The sequence below is a fragment of the Ursus americanus genome, chromosome 25, assembly GCF_024610735.1.
Source record: "Ursus americanus isolate L20-20 chromosome 25, mUrsAme1.1.p, whole genome shotgun sequence".
Lineage (NCBI taxonomy): Eukaryota > Metazoa > Chordata > Mammalia > Carnivora > Ursidae > Ursus > Ursus americanus.
The window spans coordinates 5,048,327-5,071,758 of NC_142151.1; the positions used below are offsets into that span (position 1 = coordinate 5,048,327).

Here is a 23,432-nt window from a genome sequence, read left to right on the forward strand (position 1 = left end):
AAAGAAAGAAAGAAAGAAAGAAAGAAAGAAAGAAAGAAAGAAAGAAAGAAAGAAAGAAAGATTGGAGGAAGGGGAAGCTGCGAAAGGGGAGGATGGAGAATGGATTGGATTGAGGTCTTGGTGGGACACCTTTGTCAGCTCCCACACAGTTCCCATGTCCATGCAAGCTAGGATACAGAAGCCAGGTCAGTGCTTCCAGAGGAGGGCATTTCCTTAGAGTGGATCTGTCCCCCACACTAACTATAAACTCTCCAAATTATACCGTATTTGTTTCCCACTCTGTCCTGTTGTCCTTGTTGTTACTATTTCTCCTGCTTTCATTCATTTTAGTAGGCGATCACTAATTTTTTCCTCCATTGTTATGTGTGTTTTTTTTTCTTGTGCATGGAAAGACTGAATTTGACCACTAATTTCTCGATTTTAACTCGGCTTCCCACTGGTAGGAGGTGGTCTCTAGTGTTCAGGGTATCTCAGCTTTCTGCCAAAATCCAACCACCAGTGAGGATCCCCCCACCCCTCACTCCTTCCACAGCTTCAACAAGCCATGTGACATCATGGCAGGGGAGGGTGGCTCTTGGGGCTGCAGTCTCACTGTCTGTATTTTGACATGTGGAAAGTTGCCTAACACCTAACATGAGACATGGACTTGGGGAAGAAGCTCGGGGCTGAAGACAGAGGCTTGTGAGGAACGCACCAAGACAGGTAAAGACTCAGAGCGGCTCAGATAGCCCACGTGCAGAGAAACAACACCTCTTACTCATCTTGGAGTCCTTAATGTTTGTCATTCAAGATACTCAGTAAACATCTACTGTCTGGTGAAATATTGAAAGGAGAGTACACACACACACACACACACACACACACACACACACACGAAAGAAAAAAGGGACTAGGGACCAGAAGCCCAACTTCTGACAGTATGAAATATTAGCGCTGGCTGATAGGTTTGCCCTAAATTTAGGAATTCAGACTACTAGAAAGGAAATGCCTTTTTCGATGAACAAGTGTTCTCTTCTGGGCCCCCAAAGAAGTCCTCCTCACCTCTTACTTAGTTCCAGCCACTCATCCTACCCCGAAGGGTTTAGTGAACAACTTTTGGGACGGCCTCATCCACAGTCTTCCTGTAGACCAGCTCCTGTCCCCAAGTGGTTTACAATATATTTGGTGAGACGTCGCACACATGAAGACAGATTGCTCCCTGTCCTCAAGAAGTATGTCACGTCACTGGAAGACAAGGTGTCCAGCCGCACTGCCTTTCCAGAATTAGAGGACCGCATGGTATACGATGAAATAGTAAACGGGCAATCGCTGGGCACTGAAAATGTACAGTATAGAAAATAAGTATTATTTAGGTGGAGCTATCAGGGAAGGCTTCCTGGAGGAGGTTATGTTTGAACTGCCCTAGGCTAGGTAGAAGTAGAATCGAGAATGGAAAATTCCTTGGCCAGGGGTCTGGAGGTATCCTGGGTTCCAGGGATGGAAGTCTTGGTCAAAGCTTCAGAGCTGGGGAGACACGGTGTGACGTCTGTGCCATTAGAGCCACAGAAGTAGAGAAGACAAAGGTGTATACCTTCCAAGATCCCAGACTGCCGGCATGCTTTGGCCTCCTTTGCAAAAGCCCCCCCGCCCCCAACAAACCCATGCCCGTGCAGGGTATAGTGAAATGCTGCTGCGTCAGAGGGAAGCACGGGCCAGGCTGACTGCACCGCCTCAGAAGGTCCTCAGTGAGGTCCGCACCCGTGCGGAGAAGAGGGACAGGGTGGGGCATGCTGGGCCATCTGGAGAGCCAGGGCGTCCCAGACAGATGCGGGGGCCGTGACCTCCCAGAGTCCCTAGTCGCCAGCATGCCTGGCTCGCTTTGCCACCAGACCGAGAGCGAGAGGCCCGAAAGTCTCTTCTCACTGCGGGTTTCACCCCCGCCTCGCCGCCCCTCCCCCATACTTCCAGGGAACCCCCTCAACGCTCCAATCTGAGCAGGTTCTCAAGGCCACAGTCCTCCACTTGCACCAGGTTACCTCACCTCCTGCTCTCCAACACCCTCTGACTGCGTCGGAGACCCGTCCGCTCTGTGCAGCAGACGCTCATGTCCACTTCGGGCGGCCTTCTTGTACTGCTCTCCCCGCCTGCACACCCTGCTTCCTCCACTCGGAACAACATGGTAGAAACAAAAACAAGACTGACTTAGAGCGAGAAAAAAGGCTTAGGATCATTCCGTAAACCCTGAGCGCTGGCACACCCCTAGTCTCACAAAGCACTGCAAACAATACAAATTGGTTATCTTACAGTTCGAGGTTAGCAGCCTAAAATCATTCTCACTGGGCTAAGATCAAGGTTTCAGCTGGGCCGCACTGCTTCCTGAGGCTCCAGGGAGAATTCTTTTCCTCCTCTTTCCCAGGTTCTCAAGGCTGCTTGTATTCCTTGGCTTACAGCCCCACAGCACATCAACTTCTTCTCTACCTCTGATGTTGACACTCCCACATCCCTCTTATAAAGACCCTTGTGGGGGTGCCTGGGTGGCCCATTTCGGTCAGTGTCTGCCTTCGGCTCAGATCATGATCTCAGGGTCCAGGGATTGAGTCCCACATCGAGCTCCCTGCTCCCAGGGGAGTCTGCCTATCCCTCTCCCTCTGCCCCTCCCCCTGCTCATGCTTCCTCTCTCTCTTTCTCTCCCCAATAAATAAATAAAATCTTTTAAAAAATAGAACTGATTTTAAAAATCAATTGCATGGAAAAAAACCAGTTGCATGAGAGAAAGAAAAACTGGAGAATAGAAATGGAGAAAACATAAATGTTTTCAAGCAATGAACCAGGGAAAGGCACACCATCAAGAAAGACATGGTGATGGGGTTAGAAGAATCCACCAAGGGGTGCCTGGGTGGGTCAGTCCTTAAGCATCTGCCTTTGGCTCAGGGCGTGATCCTGGAGTCCTGGGATCCAGAGAGCCCCGCATCGGGCTCCCTGCTGGGAGCCTGCTTCTTCCTCTCCCACTCCCCCTGCTTGTGTTCCCCCCTCTCGCTGGCTGTCTCTCTCTCTGTCAAATAAATAAAATCTTAAAAAAGAAAGAAAAAGAAAGAAAGAAAGAAAGAAAGAAAGAAAGAAAAAAAGAAAGAAAGAAACTCACATAGTTTAAAAAAAAAAAAGTACCCACCAACAAGGAAGAGTGGGTTTGTTTGTCTCAATGTTCAGAGAGGGAGGGTGACAGAGGTTGGAAATGCACCTCTTTGTTTCATGAGTAAGAGATGGAAAAGAAAAAAGAAAGAAGTAGAAAGCTAAGAAACTGAGCAAAGAAACAAAGAAAAGAATGCCAGTGTCTAAAAGACTGACAGAGTCCAGGAGCAGATCAGACACCTATCTACAGGAACTCTTAAAGAATTACCCTCAAGGAGAGATGAAGCTCCAGCCATTCTTTCAAACCTCTCAAATACCTGCAATCTGAGAAGGGAATAGATGGACAGAAAGCAGATGAGCCGTTGCCAGGGGCTGGGGGCTGGGGAGCGTTGGGAAGTGATAGCTAAAGGGTACAGGCTGTCTTTATTGGGCAGGATGAAAATGTTCTAAAACTGGTTGTGCTGATGGTTGCACAACTCTGTGAATATACTAAAAGCCACTGAATTTGTACACCTTAAATGTCTAAATTCTATCTCAATAGAGCTGTTACCAAAAGAAATCAATTGCATGTTTGCAGTATGAATGTATTTAACACTGCTTACACCATACACCTAAAAATGGTTAAAATGCTATATTTTGTTATGCATATTTTACAGTAATTAAAATAAATAAAAACAAAAAAATCAATTGCATTCCATATACTGACAACAAACGATTAGAAAGTAAACTTTTAAAAATAGCATTTGCAATAGCACCAAACTCCAAAAAAATGCCTAGGAATAAATCTAATAAAAGAAGTACAAGACCTTGGGATGCCTGGGTGGCTCAGTTGGTTGAGCGTCTACCTTTGGGTTGGGTCATGATCTCAGGTCCTGGGATTGACCCCTGCATGGGGCTCCCTGGTCAGCAGGGAACCTGCTTCTCCCTCTCCCTCTGCCCCTCCCCCACCCCCACTGTGCTCTCTCTCTCTCTCTCTCTCTCTCTCCCTCTTTCTCAAGTAAATAAATAAAATCTTAAAAAAAAAATACAAGACCTCTACAGTGAAAACGTGAAACACAAGACACTGCTGAAAAAATTAAAGAATACCAAAAAAAAAAAAAATGGAGGAATATATCATGTTCATGGATTGGACAACTCAGCATTTGGAGATGTCAAATCTCCCTAATTTGATTTATAAAAACACTGGAATCTCAATTAAAATCTCAGCATTTTTTTTTAAGATTTTATTTATTCATTTGACAGAGAGAGAGACAGCCAGCGAGAGAGGAACACAAGCAGGGGGAGTGGGAGAGGAAGAAGCAGGCTCCCCATGGAGCAGGGAGCCCGATCCGGGGCTCAATCCCAGGACCTGGGATCACGCCCTGAGCCGAAGGCAGACGCCCAACGACTGAGCCACCCAGGCACCCCAAAATCTCAGCATTTTAAAAAGATATTGACAAGGTAAAATGTATATGAAAAAAATCAAAGAATAGAAATACCAAGGCAATCTTGACACAGAAGAATAAAACTGGAGGACTTAACACTACCTCATATCAAACTTATTTTAGAGCCAGAGCAACTAAGATAGGAAGGTATTGATTGGCACAAGGATAGATTAACTGACCGATGGAACAAAATAGAGTCCACAAACAGGCATAAACATATGGTCACATGGGACAGATGACAAAGGAGCTCGAAAGCTACAGTAATCAGGACAGCGTGATATTGACAAAACAATCGGCAAATAGATCAATGGAACACAACAGGGAGCCCAGAAACAGATCCACATAAATACAGTCAACTGATCTTTCACAAAGGAGCAAAGGTGATACAACAGAGCAAAGACAGTCTTTTCAACAAATGGTGCTGGAACAACTGGATATCTATATGCCAAAACATGAAATCCAGATACGGACCTTAAACGCTTCATGAAACTAACTCGAACTGGATCACAGAGCTAAATGTAAAAGGCAGAACTACAAAACTCCTAGAAGGTAACACAGGAGAAAACCTAGAAGACCTTGGGTATGGCGATGAGTTTTTAGGTACAACACCAAAGGCACAATCCATGAAAGAAACAATGGATAAACTGGACTGCATTACAATTAGAAACTTCCGCTCTCCAAAAATCAATGTCAAAAGAATGGAAAGACAACCCATAGGCTGGGAGAAAAATATTTGCAAAACACACATCTGATATTGGACTGTTGTCCAAAATATACAAAGAACTCTTAAGACTTAACAATAAGGGGCACCTGGGTGACTCAGTTGGTTAAGCGTCTGCCCTCAGCTCAGGTCATGTTCCCAGGGTCCTGGGATCAAGTTCCGCATCAGGCTCCCTGCTCCACAGGGCGTCTGCTTGTCCCTCTCCCTCTGTCCCTCCTCCGACTTGTGCTTTCTCTCTCTCACTCTCTCTCTCAAGTAAGTAAATAAAATCTCAAAAAAAAAAAAAGACTCAACGATAAGAAAACAAACAATTCTGAATTTAAAATGAGCCCAAACCTTGACAGACACCTCACTGAAGATGTACAGACGGCAAATTAGCATATGAAAAGGTGCTCCACATCATATGTCACAGGGAAATGCAAATTAAAACCAGATAGCACTACATACCTACTAGAATGGCCAAAATCCAGAACACTGACAAAACCAAATGCTGGTTAGGATATGGAGAAATAGGGAAGAGAGTTCCTAGTTGTCACTGGGGGGAATGCAAAACAGCCACTTTGCAATCTAGTTTGGCAGTTTCTTACAAAACTAAACATACTCTTATCATACAGTGATTTACCCAAAGGAGTTTAAAACTGATGTCCATACAAACACCTGCACATGGGTGTTTACAACAGCTTTAGTCAGTTCTTCAATAAACTGAATACTGTTATTCAATAACAATATCATTGCCAAAACTTGGAAGCAGTCAAGACATCCCTGGGGCACCTGGGTGGCTTCGGCTCAGGGCGTGATCCCGGTGTTATGGGATCGAGCCCCACATCAGGCTCCTCCGCTGGGAGCCTGCTTCTTCCTCTCCCACTCCCCCTGCTTGTGTTCCCTCTCTCGCTGGCTGTCTCTATCTCTGTCGAATAAATAAACAAAATCTTAAAAAAAAAAAAAAAGACATCCTTCAGGAGCAAACAGTTAAACAAGCTGTGGTACACCCACACGGCGCAGAGTCATTCAACGCTAAAAAGAAATGAGCTATCAGCCATGAAAAGACATAGAGGAGACTTAAATGCATGCTACTGAGTGAAAGAAGCCAGTCTGAAAAGGCTACGTTACTGTATGATCCCAACTATATGACGTTCTGGAAAAGGCAAAACTACAGAGACAGTGAAAAGATCAGTGGTTCCAGGGATTATGAGGGGAGAGAGGGATGGACAGGCAGAAAACACAGGGGATTGTCAGGACAGTAAAACTACTCTGGAGGTTACTATAATGGTAAATACACGTCATTACAAATTTGTCCAAACTTGTAGAACGTACAAGCCCAAGAGTGAACCCTGATGTCAACGACGAACTTTGATCAATAGTGAATGTTGATGTAGGTTCATTGGTTGTGACAAACGTGCTCCTCTGGTGAGGGGTGTTGATAATGAAGAGAGGCTACGATAATGGGTGTGATGGTACGGGGTCTATGCGAAATCTCTGTGCCTTCCGCTCAATTCTGCTTTGAACCGAAAACTGCTCTAAAAAATAAAGTCTATGGGGCGCCTGGGTGGCACAGCGGTTAAGCGTCTGCCTTCGGCTCAGGGCGTGATCCCAGCGTTCTGGGATCGAGCCCCACATCAGGCTCCTCCGCTGGGAGCCTGCTTCTTCCTCTCCCACTCCCCCTGCTTGTGTTCCCTCTCTCGCTGGCTGTATCTATTTCTGTCAAATGAATAAATAAAATCTTTAAAAAAAAAATAATAATAATAAATAAAAAATAAAGTCTAGGGGCGCCTGGGTGGCTCAGTCGTTAAGCATCTGCCTTCAGCTCAGGTCATGATCCCAGAGTCCTGGGATCGAGCCCCGCATCGGGCTCCCTCCTCAGCAGGAAGCCTGCTTCTCTCTCTCACTCCCCCTGCTTGTGTTCCCTCTCTCGCTGTGTCTCTCTCTGTCAAATAAATAAAATCTTAAAAAAAAAAAAAGAAAGAAAGAAAGAAAGAAAGAAAGAAAGAAAGTTAACCTATTTTAAAAAAATGAAAATAAAAATAAAATCTATCAAAGAAAATCTCTAACCATAAAAAATACATTAGTAAATTGAACTTCATTGAAATTAAAATATTCACCGAAACATACCATTATGTGAGGGAAAAGGCATGCTACAGACCAAAAGATTATTGCAATATCTGTCAAAGCAAATACAGTTTTTTAAGATTATTTATTTATTTATTTGAGAGTGAGAGAGCAGGAGTAGGATTGGGGAGGGGCAGAAGGAGAGGGAGAAGCAGACTCTCTGCTAAGCAGGGAGCCAGATGCGGGACTCGATCCCAGGACCCTGAGATCATGACCTGAGCTGAAGACAGACGTTCAACCGCCTGAGCTGAAGGCATACATTTAACCGACTGAGCCACCCAGGTGCCCCTGTCAAAGCAAATCTTACCTAGAATATAGAAAGAAACTCCAAAATTAATAACAAAAGATAGACAATGTAATCTTTTTAAATGAGCCAAAGATAGGAACAGGTACTTCACAAAGATTTGAAGGAGCTACCCAGACGGCCAATAAGTATACGAAAAGGTATTTGACTGCATTAATTATCAAGGGAATACAAATTACATGGCACTACATCCCCCAGATAAGCTGCATTTAAAAGGACTGACGATACCATGTTTTGGCAGGAATGTGCAGGAACCGGAACTCTGACACTCTCGGTGGGAGTGTAACTTGATACCACGATTTCAGAAAATTGGCAGCATTACCAAAGCTAAGTATAAGAAAAACCCATGACCCAGCAATCCCATTTCTTAGGTACATACCAAACTGAAATGAGCACTTGTGTCTCTAAAAGTCATGTGTAAGAATGTTCATAGAATAGGGCGACTGGGTGGCTCAGTCAATTAAGCATCTGCCTTTGGCTTAGGTCATGATCCCAGGGTCCTGAGATCGAGCCCCACATCAAGCTCCCTAGTGACACCTTCTCCCTCTCCCTCTGCCTGCCCTCCCCCTGCTTGTGCTCTCTCTCTCTCAAATAAATAAATTTTTAAAAAATCTTTTAAGGGGTGCTTGGGTGGCTCAGTCGGTTAAGTGCCTGCCTTCCACTCAGGTCATAATCCCAGGGTCCTGGGATCGAGCCCCAGCCCCTGCTCAGTGGGGAGTTGGCTTCTCCCTCTTCCACTCCCCCTGCTTGTGCTCTCTCTCTCCCTCTCTCATTCTCTGACAAATAAATAAAATCTTAACAATAAATAAATAAAAGTATATCATTATCCATCTTTCAAGATCTTTCTCAAGTTCTACCTCTTTTTGAGGCCTGCCCAGCATACTTTTCTCCTTACCAGATCTGGGCATTTTGCACTCCGAAAAAGTGCCACTCTGGTCAGCCCTTTTTGTTGCTCTAACTTTTCTACGTAAGCACCTCAAGGGTAGGATAATTCTGTCGTAGACTCTAGGCACCCCACAATCCCTACTGCTGACCTTGGAACCCAATACGTGCTCAGTAAATATCTTTACATCAACTGGCCATTTCTAGGAAGCTGTGATGGTAAGCATTAGGGGGCGCCAGTCTTGAGGACGGGCTGAGGAATGTTCTCCATAAGCCTATCTTTCCTTTCCAACAGGAAAGAGAGGCTAGTTGGGATGTCAAGCAATTGATCAGTGAAGGAGCAAACCAAGAACCCCTTTATAAAAGGGTACCCTTTTCCCCAAAGGTGTATGAGGCTCTGTCTGTCTGGTCTATCCCAAAATCTGTGTGAGTATTCCCACCCCTGGCTAAGGCTCCATGAGGAAATCAAACCTGAGCAAGTAAGCCCAAGGGAATACCAGATAGTTCCCCTGCAGGTGGATGGTTGTGGAGAGGTTAAATGCCATCATGTGAAAGGTTTAAGACAGACGCTCTGAATACACATTTTGGATAAATGTTGAAGGAATAAATATTAAAGTCGATATCTGACTAAACTAAAGCTATTACCAACATAGAATGAACTTCCGTAATACAAGAATAAATCCAAACTCCCGTATGAACTTTTTATAATTACAGCTTAAACATTTAAAAATGTTAGCAGACCCATTATAGAAGTTTGACACTGTACTGAAGGAAGAATAATTTAATTTCTCAGTAATGACAGTTGCTGGGCTGCTCCTGTGGTCATTACGGTGCACGTTTACGATATTAAATATACATTTACTTTCAACCAAGGGCAACAGAGGGCAAGATTTTATTTTTCTCAAACGATAATCCTCATTCTAGTTACGTTAATTAGACAGGATGACACCTACACAGGCACCTAACCTTTAATCACACTCAAGTTTGGGAAACTAGAAACAACGCCCAGGTAAGTACTTAGCTATACGATCCCCTGAAAAACAAGGCCAAAGTCAAATTTCAGTGCACCCTTAGATACAGAAGGATGAAAACTGGCTGCTTTTTGTCACGCTAGGAGCAAAACAAAAAACATACGTATTTATCTGTGGTAGGAAATTCGATTTTATGTTTAAAAGGAAGAAGAACAACTCTTTCACTTAGCAGGACAACCACTAAATACTCTGTCCTATCCCCAGGGAGATCAGATAATGGTGCAGCCCAAGGAAATAGGAAGACCAAATCCTTACCTTCACACGGCTCCCAGTCCTTTAGGTATGACAAAATGTCAGCACACAAAGATGCTGTGAGTTATATTAGATAGTCAGAGTCATAACGGAGTGTTAGAGAGCAAAAGGTACAAATACGATTTAACATTAGGAGAGAAGCACTCCCCTGGAAATGAGAGCACAAACGCTTGTCCAGACCAGCGGATCTCGCCCAGAGGGCCAGAGACAGGGTTCTCCAGGGCTTTTATTCCATATTCCAGCAATCAACTGGCTGACTAAATAAAACGTGGCATCCAGAGTGATTACCACTTACCTACTTACTATGGGCCATGCACTGCTCTAAGTACTTCACACCTAATCATTTAATCCTCAAAGAAAACCCCTCTGAGGTAGGTACTAGCATGATTCCATTTTAGAGCTCAGGAAAACTGGCCCAAGGCCCCATAGTGTGTTCAATGTTGAAACTGAGAAAGTTGAACCCAAGCCAGAGCTCAAGAGCTTAACCTTTACACTATGCAGATTTCTTATGTGCAAACCTCACGCAAAGGTCCACCATTTTCCAAGTGTATGAAAATGGACTGGGGGCGCCTAGGTGGCTCAGTTGGTTAAGTGTCTGACTCTTGATCTCGGCTCAGGTCTTGATCTCAGGGTCGTGAGTTCAAGTCCTGTGTTGGGCTCCGTGCTAGGTGTGGAGCCTACTTAGAATAAAAATAATAGTAAGAAGAAAAGACCAGTAATCACTAAAATAAGTAAGTAAATATATGTTTCATGAACTATGGAGTAGCTGTTTTAGTCAGTAGTATAGTTTGCATTTTCTCAATCAAAAGATACCAAAAGTAGAAAGAAATTATGTAAGTGTCCTTAACATTTTTGGTATTACGTTTTTTAAAAATCCAGTATAGTTATCATAGTAGTTTTATATTAGTTTCAAGTGTACAATATAATGATTCGACAATTCTATACATCATTCAGCACTCATCATGATAAGTGTACTCTGTATCCCCTCACCTGGTTCACCCACCCCCCACCCACCTCCCCTCTGGTAACCATCACTTTGTTCTCTAGAGTGAAGAGTCTCTTATCTTCTTTGTTTGTTTTGTTTCTCAAATTCCACATATGAGGGAAATCATATGGATTTGTCCTTCTCTGACTGACTTATCTTGCTTAGCATTACACTCTCCAGATCCAACCATGTTGTTGAAAATGGCAAGATTTTGTTTATTATGGCTGAGTAATATTCCATTGCATGAATATACCACATCTTTATCCATTCATCTGTCAACGGACACTTGGAGCACTTTCATAATTTGGCTATTGAAAATAATGCTGCAATAAACATAAGGGTACATATATCTTTTCAAATTAGCGTTTTCACATTCTTTGGGTAAATACCCAGTAGGGCTTGCTATTACATTTTTGACACAAATCATACTGGTAATGTTGTAATCCCTAGGCCAGGTGTATATTCCCAAGGTTCGTCATGTTGGTATGTTACATGCTGTGTGTATGTGTACATGTACAAACACATACACATACTTTGGAATGATTCAAATATATATATATACGTATATATACATATATATATATTAAATGTTTAACAACATTGGCAGTCAAAGAAGGTCAAAACAGTAACTTTGAAAGACAGGAGGGTCTTCATGTCTGAAGGATGGGCCTACCATTAGGGAGGTGAATTAGATGAGCTCAGGAAGGCTGATTTTGGCAATAACAAAGCTTCTGACCACAGCATGAGTCATATCCAGAATAAGGTGGGTGATTTAAAAAAAAAAAAAAAGTATGCTCTCTTCTTCTAGCAAAAAGGAAAAATTTTGGAAGGATTTTGAATGAGTGGTTAATACCAGTGGAAATAATTACATTGTTGATCTTTAACGGGAATACTAATTTAAATAGGCTAAGAATGGGCTCAGTCAGGGGAGGTTAAGAAAAATATCTGCGTACTTTCTACGTGGAGTATGTATAAGTCTTACAATTAGAATATAATGTGAAGAACCTGGGGGGAGGGATCTAGAAACAATAGGGTTCTGGTCTGGGAATTCAAGGGCCCAATGCCTACTGCCCCTCCCCTCTCCCTTCCCCCTCTCAGCCCCTCCTGTAGTCATCCACTGAACAGGATCAGAACTTTTTCACTGGAAACCTTTCCCTCGTATCCTTCCTCTTTCCCTTCCACCCCATCGATCCCCTCTCTAATAGACTTCCATGTGCTTAGCACTCTGCCCCCATCTCCACCATGATACCTGCCACATTAGAGTAATGATCATCATTCAGTAACCAGCCACTTGAAGGCAGGCACTGTGCTAGATACCTGCCATACGTTCCCTCCTTCCTAACCATCACAACTCCTCTCATTGACAAGTGTTACTATTCCCAGAACCTGCTCCAGTTAAATAGTACCCGGGTGACCCAACTCACAGTGGCACGTGCATCTTAAGCACTCAATATGTGCTCATGAAAACTAAAAGATGTAGACTTACGCTATTTGCTTCCAATAAAGAAAAAGATGTAGAAAAGCAGTCCTCTAAAAGTGAACTTTTCTTTTCCATCCCAACTCATTCCTCCAGATAATATTCAATGGTCCTAGCATCAAAAGAAAGTAGCACAGGGGCGCCAGGGTGGCTCAGTCGGTTAAGTGTCTGACTCTTGGGTTTCAGCTCAGGTCGTGATCTCTGGGTCCTGAGGTTGGACCCAGGGATGGGCTCCTCGCTCAGCATGAAGTCTGCTTGAGATTCTTCCCCCTCCTTCTCCCTCTCCCTATTCTCTGTTCCAAAATAAATCAATAAATAAAATCCTACCCAAAAGAAGAAAAAAGAAAAAGCAATTAGCACATATTGGGATAGCCAAGCGCATATACCAAAAGCAAGATAACTGCCAACCCATCCAGCCAGCACCGTACCCACCACCCGTCTCCTGGAGTTTCGGAGAACCTCCACACTGTTACTTCTTACTCTACCAAGGGACGCATAGAAAAGAAATACATTAATCCCCCCATACCCTCTTAGTGTATCCCCAGTCATCTAATGAGACGTGCTGGTTGCAGCTAAAGTCATTTGCTGTAAATTGCTGGAGGAAACGGTTTTATTTCTTCTGCATCCCCTTCCCTTTAGGCTCCATCGGAGAGGACTATAATGAATGATCAAATTACGTTAGGGTATTGCAATTTCACCTACAATGGGGTAAAAATTATGTACCTAAATGGGACAGTTTGCATACAACAGCACAGCGCCAGACACACAGCGAGGACTCCAAAAAAAGATTATTGGAATACAAATTTCTGTAGCTAATAAACTATTTGATACCACTCACCAGGCACTGCGTTAAGCTGGGGTGGAGCGCTGAGCAAAACCAACACTCTCTAGATGGTTCTTTTTTGTCAAAGGCTATTTGTTTAGGTAACTAGGTGCTGCAGAGCTCTGAGTTGCACACTCTGCACGCCGCAGGCAGTCGATAAACACTTGAGAACCAAATATTCCTTCCTGTGGGTCTTTGGTAAAATGGAGTGACTTTTTCGTGACTTGAAACCAATTTTATTTTAAAGAATTAATCTAAACGGTCGTTTTATTATTGCCGGGGAAGGTCTCTTTAATATGCGCCCCATTTAAAGAGTCCTTAGCTCAGCGGGTCATTTCTTGCAAATCCGCGCTCCTAGCATTTTAAAGAGCTAAAGGCGGCACGTGTTCCCGGCTCTGCGGAAATCAAGGTTGCTTTCCCGATTCTGTGCACTGGAGTTACCGCTTTTCACTAATTTTCTCCCCGCCTGACTCCCCTTTCCTTCACTCTCCCCAGTTCGTTAAGTATACACACGCCAAGTAAAGATGGGGAGGCCATGCCTTCTGTGCTTACGACCGGCTTTTATAAAAATGCGCGTCTCGGTGCGGGGAGACGGACGCGCTGCCACTCACATCCGGCTACAGCGCTCTAAGCAAACCACGCTGCAGGCTGCAATGTATAGGGCGGATCTGGGGAAGCTGGCAGACTCGGTATTGGAGTGATGTAGGGGGATGGAGAAAGATCTGGAAGAATCCGGTTAGACCGGGAAACGGGCCCGGGAAGGCGCTGACGGGGGGTGGGGGGAGCGGGGGAAATCCCCAGAGTCCGAGGGTCCCAGGAGTGGGGGGGAGGGAGGCCAGGCAGCCAGAAGGAGAAATGAAAAAAAAAAAAAAAAAAAACCCACCCCAAACAAAACACACACGCGTTCATATAAGCACCCTTAGCACTGAAGACCGAACTGGCTTAGCAGCCGTCGTCTCTAGAAAGTTCTCCGCCCCCTCCCCCTCCGTCCCTCGCTCCCGCTCCAGCTCCTCCCAGCCCCTCCCTCCGCGGCGGGGTGGGACCAATCGCTCCCCGCGGCCGCTCATTACCCACCTACTCCCGCTCCCGCGCCCGATACGCCGCGGGCTGCGAGCGCGCCGGGAGTCAGAGGTGCTCGAGCCTTCGACCGGTTCGCAACTGGGCGGCAGCCGCCAGTGCCCTCCCGCCCGCACACCCGTACAGAGAGGCCCGGCTGAGAGGGCTTGGCTCGCGCCCAGTGCCTGACTCCCGGAGTAAACGGCGCACCGAGCGGTGATGACCGCCGAGGAGATGAAGGCGGCCGAGAGCGGGGCGCAGTCGGCGCCGCTGCCCCTCGAGGGGGTGGACATCAGCCCCAAGCAAGACGAAGGCGTGCTGAAGGTAAGGGGCGGCGGCGCAGGCGCCCATAGCAGCCGACCTTCCGTCGAGCTGGGGAGCCCCGGGCCGTCTCTGCAGCGTCCGGGCGGGTCGTTGAGCCGGGTGTGCGGCCGGCGGCCGCTTGCATCGCCTTTCTGGACTCGGCTGCGTTGTTCGGGGGTGGGAGGGCCGCCGCACGCTCACAGAGGGTGGCCTAGGTGTGCGGGCCTCCCCACGGCCATTCTCTGGCCCTCTGGGGAACCCGCGGTCCGGGTGAGGCCCCGGCCCCCCAGCCCCTGCGGCGCCCGGGCCCGGGACTGCAGCGCCAACTCCGGCGTGCGCGGTGCAGCGCGGAGGGAGGGGCGGGGCCGCACCGCTGCACTCGAGCTGCAGCTAGGGGGCCCCGGACAGCGTGCACCCCGGCAGGGGCCGGCCCGGGCCCGCTCCTTCTCCGGCCCCGACGCCGCTCCTCTCTCACTTAACCTCTCCCCGACCCCGCGACCCCGGCCAGGCCGCCTGCGCCTCGGCCGCCGGCCGCAGCCGGGAAGTCCCTGGCCGCCTTCGCCGGCGGTGCTGCGAGATCTCGGGTCCCCCGGGCAGTTAAATATTAGCTAGGACCTGAAGCGGGGTCACCAGAGTGATTTCCTGGCCCAGAGGTCTTTGTACGACTTGGCGCCCGGGGCCTGGCCGCGAGAGAGGTTCTGGCGCTCTCCGTCCCCTTGGTTACCCCCTTCCTAAAGGCTGGGTGGACCCAGCTAGGTCACCCGCTCAGCCATGCTGGCCCCCCTCCCCCCCGGCCCCGGGAAAACCAGGGAGCGGTGCATGCCGGGACCTGTAGTTCCCCTCCCACCTCGCCCGCCCTCTTCGTGAGTTGGGGCAAGGGGTGTGGGGCGTGGAGGAGGTGCTTTGCTGGGAGCCTCGGAGGAGCGAAGGGGAGGGGTCCAGCACTCAGGGGCAGGGCATCTTGACCTGGGTCGGGACGACTCTGATGGTGCTTCAGAGCAGGTTCTGCAGAGTCCAGGATGGCGAAATCCTAGCCTGGATTTCATGCCTCCTCCTCATCCAGTGTTTCCACCCTGGCTTCCCGCTGCTTCGTTCCGCACGTGTGGGTGTGGGTGTGCGTGGCCTGGGCAAAGCTAGCGACCTCGGGGAGCCCTTATCTGGTCCAGAAATGCTCCTGGTTTTGCCCCAGATTTGGAATCTTAAGCTGTTCTTCCAGGGGGCATGTGGCTTCCCCTAATCTCTCCAGCGTCCTGGTGGTTTCTACAAGGTTATTATTCCCAGAAGGGTCCTTTTCCCTTTTATCTTCCATTCCTTCCCCTTACTCCTCGAGTTCTGTTCATTCTGTCATGCAGGCTTTCCCTTAGAAGGTAACTACATACCTACCAGGTGACCCATGGAGTCTCCTTGTTACCTTTTCCAAATGTGAAGAAGAGCAGCAGAGCTTGTTAAAGTTCCTGAGAAATGTTCCAGCCCTCAAATAAAAGACCACTAGCTTACCAGCCAGGAATGTTTGTGTTCCAAGTCAGAGTTTAGGGCCTGAGGGAGGGCTCCTGTGCTCATTGGTGACCTGGTATTTTCTTCACTTCTTTTGGACAGTTGCTGTTCTGTTCGTTATTCATATTCTTACTCTTCACTTATCCACAAACCAGACTTGGATCTGATGACCACCGGCATGTAGGAAGAATGAGGAAACCCTGCATAAGTGCTTCCCCCTTTGCTGCTGATAATAATCATCTTCAACTTTCTACCGATTTAATTCTCCAACCCTGATAGGGATTATTATCACTACTTTACAAATAAGTTCTAGAGAGCTTGACTTGCACAAGATCATACAGCAGAAACTTGACCTTGGGTCTTTTGTCTCTAGTTTTCAAACCAAGCCCTGCTGCACCTCAAGAAAGATGGGGGGGCAGTCAGTGGGGGTGTCCATTGGTGTGTAGCCAGACCTCATGTCGGAATCATTTGAGGCTTAGTCCCTTTGCTTACAAGGAGGCAGAGGAGTCCCTCTGTGTTTCCATCAGAGGTGTGCAGGCAGCTTTGGTGCCTCTTTCTGCCCCCACACCTGGGTACTCACCTTCTCTGCCTTCCTCCCAGGTCATCAAACGAGAGGGCACGGGCACCGAGATGCCCATGATTGGGGACCGTGTCTTTGTCCACTACACTGGCTGGCTGTTAGATGGCACCAAGTTTGACTCCAGTCTGGACCGCAAGGACAAATTCTCCTTTGACCTGGGCAAAGGTAGGCGCATGGTTACTGGGTTGGTAGCATCGGTTCTGAGGAGAATATAAGCTGTCACAGGCAGAAACCATACTCTCAAAAGTGTCAGGAGGAATGGTCTGTTACAATCTGTGAATTATTCATCTGTTAACTTTTTTCTTCCCCCATCTCCTGGAACCATATTGATCTCTGTCTCGCCTTCCCCGATCACCTCTTGAATACCTCAATTCCTCCTTGGGGTGGATTGTCTTGTTTCTTGAACTCCTTTGTTCCAGGGTTGAGTGTTTTTTTTTTTTTTTTCTTTTCTTTTCTTTCTTTAAGAGGTCCGAGACCTGACAGTGCTTCCTGCAACCAGGTTCTCTACCTCCCTGGTCTCGTTTCTGAAGAGTGTACATCTTCCCCGTGGGCATGGGGTAATAAAGGTCTCTGGTGCCACTGTTTGAGCCCAGGGTCAGATCTCTGCCAAGGAGGACCTGTTTGCTTTCTGTACCTACAGGGGAGGTCATTAAGGCTTGGGACATTGCTGTAGCAACCATGAAGGTGGGAGAAGTGTGCCACATCACGTGCAAACCAGAGTATGCCTACGGTTCGGCAGGCAGCCCTCCAAAAATCCCCCCCAATGCCACGCTTGTGTTTGAGGTGAGTGTCCAGGCACAGAGAGCAAGGCAAAGGGCCAGCCTGACCTCAGCCCAGGGCCTGGCTGCCCTCCAGCGCTTCCTGCCGCTTGGAGACAATGTAGCCAAGGCTAAGGGCCTGGCCTTAAGGGAGGAAGGGACCTGGAGAGGGTATCTGGCTCTGCTGTGCACAGAGCCTGCAGCTGCCAGAAGGCGGCCGCTGGTGGGGATTTAGGGGGGAAAGAGATGGCCACAAACCCCTCCTCAGACTTGAAGCGAGGGGTAAGGGTTGAGGCATGTTTTCTCTCAGGAGCCATGCCCAGAGATTGGTTATAATTTTGACTGTCAGGGGTCAGAATCTGTATCGTTACAAACGACAGTATAGCATATCGGTGCTTTAGAGATCAAAAGGAGGGGAGAGATGCCTGCCATGGGTTGAGGGGGTGAGGATAAGCCTTCACCGAGAGGTGGAACTTGACACCATTCGGTGTCAGAGTGGCTGAGCCCTCCTTTGTGGATACTTGGAGAGTGTTCGCAAGACCGCGGAATGCTGTTGGGTCATTTCCACTGCCTACCAGATTGGCCTTGTCGTGCGCCTAGATTAGGACTGGTGGAGTGTGTCCTTCCTGCGTGGAGCAGGTAGTAAATCGATGGATCTTGTGAGGTCAACAAAATCTGTGTGACCTGCCCACCGCTACCAAGGTTGCGACGAGAGCTCCCAGAACTTAGCGAAAGTGCCGCTTTGTCTGCTCTTGGTATGGCTGCCCTTGCGCTCAGGCCTGATCTGGCAGTGACCTGGGACTCTTCTGCTGACGGGTTAGGCTGAAGGGAGTTGTGTCACCTTGCATCTCGTCCCACAGGTGGAGTTGTTCGAGTTCAGGGGAGAGGACCTGACAGAAGAAGAAGACGGCGGGATCATCCGGAGAATACGGACTCGGGGTGAAGGCTACGCCAGGCCCAACGAGGGCGCCATTGTGGAGGGTGAGACAGCACAGTCTGCGGCTTCCATTCCAGTTCTGGTACTTAGGCCTTGGGTGGCTCTGGGCAAGTCACTTCCTTTTCTGAGCCTAGTGTTTTGTCTGAGAGATGAGGGATTAGACCGTACCTTCGTAACATCCCTCCAGCTCTGAGAATATGACAAGGGCACTTTGGGGGCAGGCAGTGATGAGCTCACGGAGGGAGGCCAGTGGCCTCCTTCCTCAGCCCCCTGCCTGCTCACATCCCTGGCACGCTGCCTCTTTCTCATGCCAGTTGCACTGGAAGGGTACTACAAGGATCAGATGTTTGACCAGCGGGAGCTCCGCTTTGAGGTTGGCGAGGGGGAGAGCCTGGACCTGCCTTGCGGGCTGGAGAAAGCCATTCAGCGCATGGAAAAAGGAGAACATTCCGTTGTGTACCTCAAGCCCAGGTGAGGAGTGGGCACTTGGTAGAGCAGGTGGGTGACCCAAGGTCAGAGATCGGTATGTCCACAATGAGTAGTGTAATTAGCCGTTTTTATCCGTTCCTCTGTGTGTGTTCACCACCCCCACAGCCTCATTAGCGGTCCCTGTGACTCTGGCACAGCAAACACGATCTCCGTGTTTAGGAGCATGGTCACAACTGTCCACATCTGGAATCAAAGCCTAATCCTTTCAGTCATGGCTGCTCCAGGTTTCCTCCTCTACTAGTGTCAAAATTGTTGTCTCCTATTAAACATATTCGATCATTAACGACATTTATTGAAACACACCTATTATGTGCCAGACGCATTGCTGAAAATTTGTAGGTAGTCAAAGATATTCCTGCTTTCTAGGGACTTGTTCGGTGAGATTCAGTAATTCGTAAATTAGTAACCGTTCCAGCGTTAGTACGAGTTAGAAGGATATGGAAGATGCTGAGAGACCAACTAATTATGTGAAGAGGTCAGGGAAGATTTTGCCAAACAGGAAACATTTGAACCAAATCTCAAGGGATGGGGAGGTGCTTCGCAGGAAACAGACAGGAAGCCTTTTCAGTGTGGAGCAGGTTAAGCGTGGCTGTGGTGACCTAGTTTTTTTGCCCCCACAGCTATGCTTTTGGCAACGTGGGGAAGGAAAAGTTCCAGATCCCACCAAATGCCGAGCTGAAGTATGAAGTAGACCTCAGGAGTTTTGAGAAGGTAAGTTTGCTCAAGGTCCTTTCTGTCCTGAATTCACGTTCCGGTACGTGGCTCTGGGGTATCTGATGCCTTTGTTTCTCCCTCGGGGTACGGCAGGCCAAGGAGTCTTGGGAGATGAACTCCGAGGAGAAGCTGGAACAGAGCACCATCGTGAAAGAGCGGGGCACTATGTACTTCAAGGTGAGCCAGCATCCAGGGCCCTGAGGACGCGCCCAGGGAGGGGACAGGGAGCACCCGCAGTCTTCACAGCGTGGATCGGAGCTGGCTGGTCCTGCGGGGGGGCGGGGGAGGACAGCCTGGTGCCCGAGCCTCCCTCCCTTTCTAGGAAGGCAAGTATAAGCAAGCTGTGCTGCAGTACAAGAAGATTGTATCCTGGCTGGAGTACGAGTCCAGTTTCTCTAACGAGGACGCACAGAAGGCACAGGCCCTTCGGCTGGCCTCCCACCTCAACCTGGCCATGTGTCATCTGAAACTGCAGGCCTTCTCAGCTGCCATTGAAAGCTGTAACAAGGTGAGGCCCGTCTAAAGAGGGATGGGAGCAACAGTCCCAGGCCCGGTTGGGTGAGGTGCCAGCGGGTCCAAAACTTGGCCTCGGTGACGAGGGTAGAGATAGGGTAGCAGGGGGACCGGTGGGAGCCCTGAGATGAAGGGCTCAGAGGCAAGGGCTTCAAGAAGCAAGCACCTTGGCTTTAGTGGTAGGAGGCAGCCGACGTGGCGGTAGAGGAACCACGAAGGTGAAGAACCGCCATGGCATTTTCTCTGGTTCCTAGGCTGTCCCTCCTAAGTACCTGCTTTATTCTGGAGAGAATGGAAACGTTGAGGGTCTTCCTCTCTCATCAAAAGCCCGGGACTTACTGGGGTTCCTTACTAGACCGTGGTCTTTTCCGTTTCATGCCCAAAGACTCCTTCCTGAGGTGGAGCCGGTGGTGCGTGTTCTCAGTCCTGCTGAGGTGTCCCCGCTGCTTCTTCTCTGCATCCTTAGGCCCTGGAACTGGACAGCAACAACGAGAAGGGCCTTTTCCGCCGCGGAGAGGCCTACCTGGCAGTGAATGACTTTGACTTGGCACGGGCTGACTTCCAGAAGGTCCTGCAGCTCTACCCCAGCAACAAAGCCGCCAAGGCCCAGCTGGCTGTGTGCCAGCAGCGGATCCGCAAGCAGCTCGCGCGGGAGAAGAAGCTCTACGCCAACATGTTTGAGAGGCTGGCGGAGGAGGAGAGCAAGGTAAGGCCTGGGACAGGGAATGGTGGGGATAGACCGAAGAAAAGGCGCTGCCTCGTCCCTGCGCCTGACCCGGCCACTGTGGCTCTTCGCCTCTGGTTGTGCGCCGCTCCTGGACACCAGCTGCTGCCCTCGTCCCTGGAGCAATAACACGTACGTCCCCTCGGCAAAAACCACTGTTGTGGGGGCCACGGTTCCTCTATGATCAGAGCTAAAAAAAACAAAACAAACCCACTGGCGAGCCCTAGAGGTCGGGAGTTGGTTGTGCTGTGCGTGCCTCCCAGCCTCCGTCCTCTGTGCCTTTTTAAAACCTCACTTTAAAAGCCTGTTTTAAATAGGTAATATAGTTATATCGTTCTAGTGAAACCGCACAAAAGAATATGTTGTAAAAAGCCTCTCTCCCAGCATCCAGAAGCAATTGGACATGACCACTGTTTAGATGATTCCAGTAAATTCTATACATGGACAGGTAGACAGTTTTCTTCCTCTTCCCTAATAAAAGGCAACATGTTCTACCGGTTTTGTACATTATGCTTTCTTCGTATCATCCCTGCAAGATTATTTTATGTCAATATAAAAAACAGCTTTCACGTTCCTCACCGTGCTGATGGTATTCCATCGTAGGCAAAGATCCTACTGTTTTCCCCAGTCCGTGTTCATCTTCCAGCGTTCGAAACCAGCAGTGTTAAATAGAAACAGAATGCAAACTGTAGTGATTTTCAGTTTTCCAAGTAGCCATGCTAAAAAAAAGTGAACAGAAACAGGTGAGGTTAATTTTAATATTTAGTTGACCCAAGGTATCTAAATGCTGCGACTTGTGATTTTTTTAAATTGCATTTATTTATTTTTCACACTAAGTCTCCAGAAATCCACCATATTATTTTGTACTTAAAATACATCAGTTTGACCTAGTTGTAAAGTGCTCGGGAGCCACACGGGGTGGTCACTAGCATGTTGGACGAGTGCAGTTCTAAGTAGTATTGCACTAAATGATCTTGTAAACGTATGTTTGTGTGTTTGTATCTTTAGGACATACCTAGAGAGGGCCCTGGCTGTGTCAGTGTTACTCTGTTAGAAGCTAGCGTGTGTCTTTTTTTTTTTTTTCTTTAACTTGGAGGGTGAGTGTGTGGTGCAGACCTAGCATGGTGTAGTCTGGTAGGTGAATACAGCCAGTCACCACATCAGCTTGGTGCAGGCAAGTGGCAGTGGGGACATGCAGTGGAAGTCCCCTTTCTCATCAGAGGCCTGGGCCAGATGAGAACTGGAACTCACCCCCTTCCTGTCCTCCTTTCTCCCAGGCCAAGGCAGCAGTAGCTGCAGGAGACCATCATGCTGACGCAGAGATGAAGGATGAGCAGAAGAACGATGTGGCAGGGAGCCAGCCTCAGGTGGAGACGGAAGCATAGCCTCTGCCCAGCCCTACTCCTGTGGCTGCCTGCCTCCCCTGCTCCCTCCCCTCCTCCACCCTGTTAGTTTTGTAAAAACTGAAGAATTTTGAGTGAATTAGACCTTTATTTTTCTATCTGGTTAGATGGTGGCTTTGGGGGAAGGGGTAAAGGAGTAGGCTGGGGGATTGTTTTAGGTGGTGTCACCCCCTCTTCCCTTCCCCCTTCCCCCATTACATGTGAATGAACGTCCATCCACATGCACACTCATCAGAACGTTAATTTATTTTGCTGCTTCTGTTCGCTATGTCCATTTTTCAAATGGTAGAAGGGAGTGAGTGGTAGGGATGCTACACGGGGTCTGATGTGAAACCAGGGTGGAGAGGGAGACTCCTGGGCAGCCATTTTCCTCGTCCTTCCCTCCTCCTGGTCCATTCCCGAACACGGGGCCTCCATGTGGGTGCTAGGGGCATGGGAAAAACCACTGCTGTGCCCGTTACTGCTCTTTGTTCCCATCCTCACCCCAGATGGTATGGCTGAGATGTCTTCTGGTGTCCTGATGACCACCACCTGTCCCCCCACCAGTATTTCCCTTTGGATCCGTTTCCTTTCTCAGCCAGGTTGTGTCCCCAACCCCCTCAGCCTCTTCTCTGCACGTTGCTGAAGGTCCGGGCTTACCTCAAGTTCTGTGCTTGAGCAATAAAGTGGAAATAAAACCTGGGTGTCGGCAACCCTTGCTGTTTGGCCTCCGAGGGTGGGCATGGTGGCTACACTTGGGGGGCAAAACTGAGGGAGTGTCCTCACCTCCCCAGTCCTGCTTAAAGTGCGGCGGCTGATGAAGGCTTCCGTGAGTGTGGCATGGTGCCAGCACACAGGGCTTCTGGGAGCTGGGCAGTGCCTTCAGCCTCCCATAGGTTCCCAGCACCCCTGCCCCACAGCCGGGCACATTTTCATAGCTCTGCTTTCCTTCCCTATCACTGAAGAGGAGGAAGATGTAAAATGCTGGGACCACTTGTATGTCTCTGGGCTAGATTGGTCTACTGCCTAACTGGTCCTGTAGAGGCAAGTAATTTAGCCCAAAGCACAAGCTTTCTTGGTTTCTTCTCAGGGTAAAAATCCCTGTTAGCAGTCTTCCAGTCAGACACCTTTCATACAGTTAAGGTACAGAAGAACCGCCATCAAGCCAGGACGCTCTGGCACTCAGCTCAGGCCTGCTTTCCAGCTTGCCTCTAGGCCTTAATAGGAAAGAGCTTATACTTCTTTCTGTGTGTTGACCTTTGGCCGGGGCTCTGGGAGAAGGCAAGGGACACAAGTCTCGTCTAATCCAGATGGCTGTGGCTGTAGGCTAGAGCCTCTATCGGTGGCCTTAGCCCTCTTCCCTCCTGTG

General features: G+C 48.3%; 2 protein-coding genes across 2 annotated transcripts in view; one reads left to right on the forward strand and one right to left on the reverse strand.

The window, feature by feature from the left end:
• LOC123781575 (maestro heat-like repeat-containing protein family member 1) overlaps positions 1-10,813 on the reverse strand; it is a 94,513-nt gene extending 83,700 nt beyond the window's left edge. The window contains exons 1-2 of the mRNA XM_087855908.1: positions 2,021-10,813; positions 1,042-1,315 (exon numbers count right to left, since the gene is read on the reverse strand). The gene's annotated coding sequence lies outside the window, so the exon portion shown is untranslated. The remainder of the gene's footprint in view (positions 1-1,041; positions 1,316-2,020) is intronic.
• Positions 10,814-14,353: 3,540 nt separating this feature from the next.
• FKBP4 (FKBP prolyl isomerase 4) lies at positions 14,354-22,765 on the forward strand. The gene is made up of 10 exons (XM_045781105.2): positions 14,354-14,493; positions 16,567-16,711; positions 17,187-17,329; positions 18,165-18,285; positions 18,556-18,712; positions 19,351-19,441; positions 19,538-19,621; positions 19,767-19,952; positions 20,424-20,663; positions 21,959-22,765. Exons 1-10 carry the CDS (start codon positions 14,389-14,391, stop codon positions 22,064-22,066), a joined length of 1,380 nt encoding a protein of 459 aa, XP_045637061.1. The 5' UTR covers positions 14,354-14,388; the 3' UTR covers positions 22,067-22,765.
• Positions 22,766-23,432: the final 667 nt, after the last annotated feature.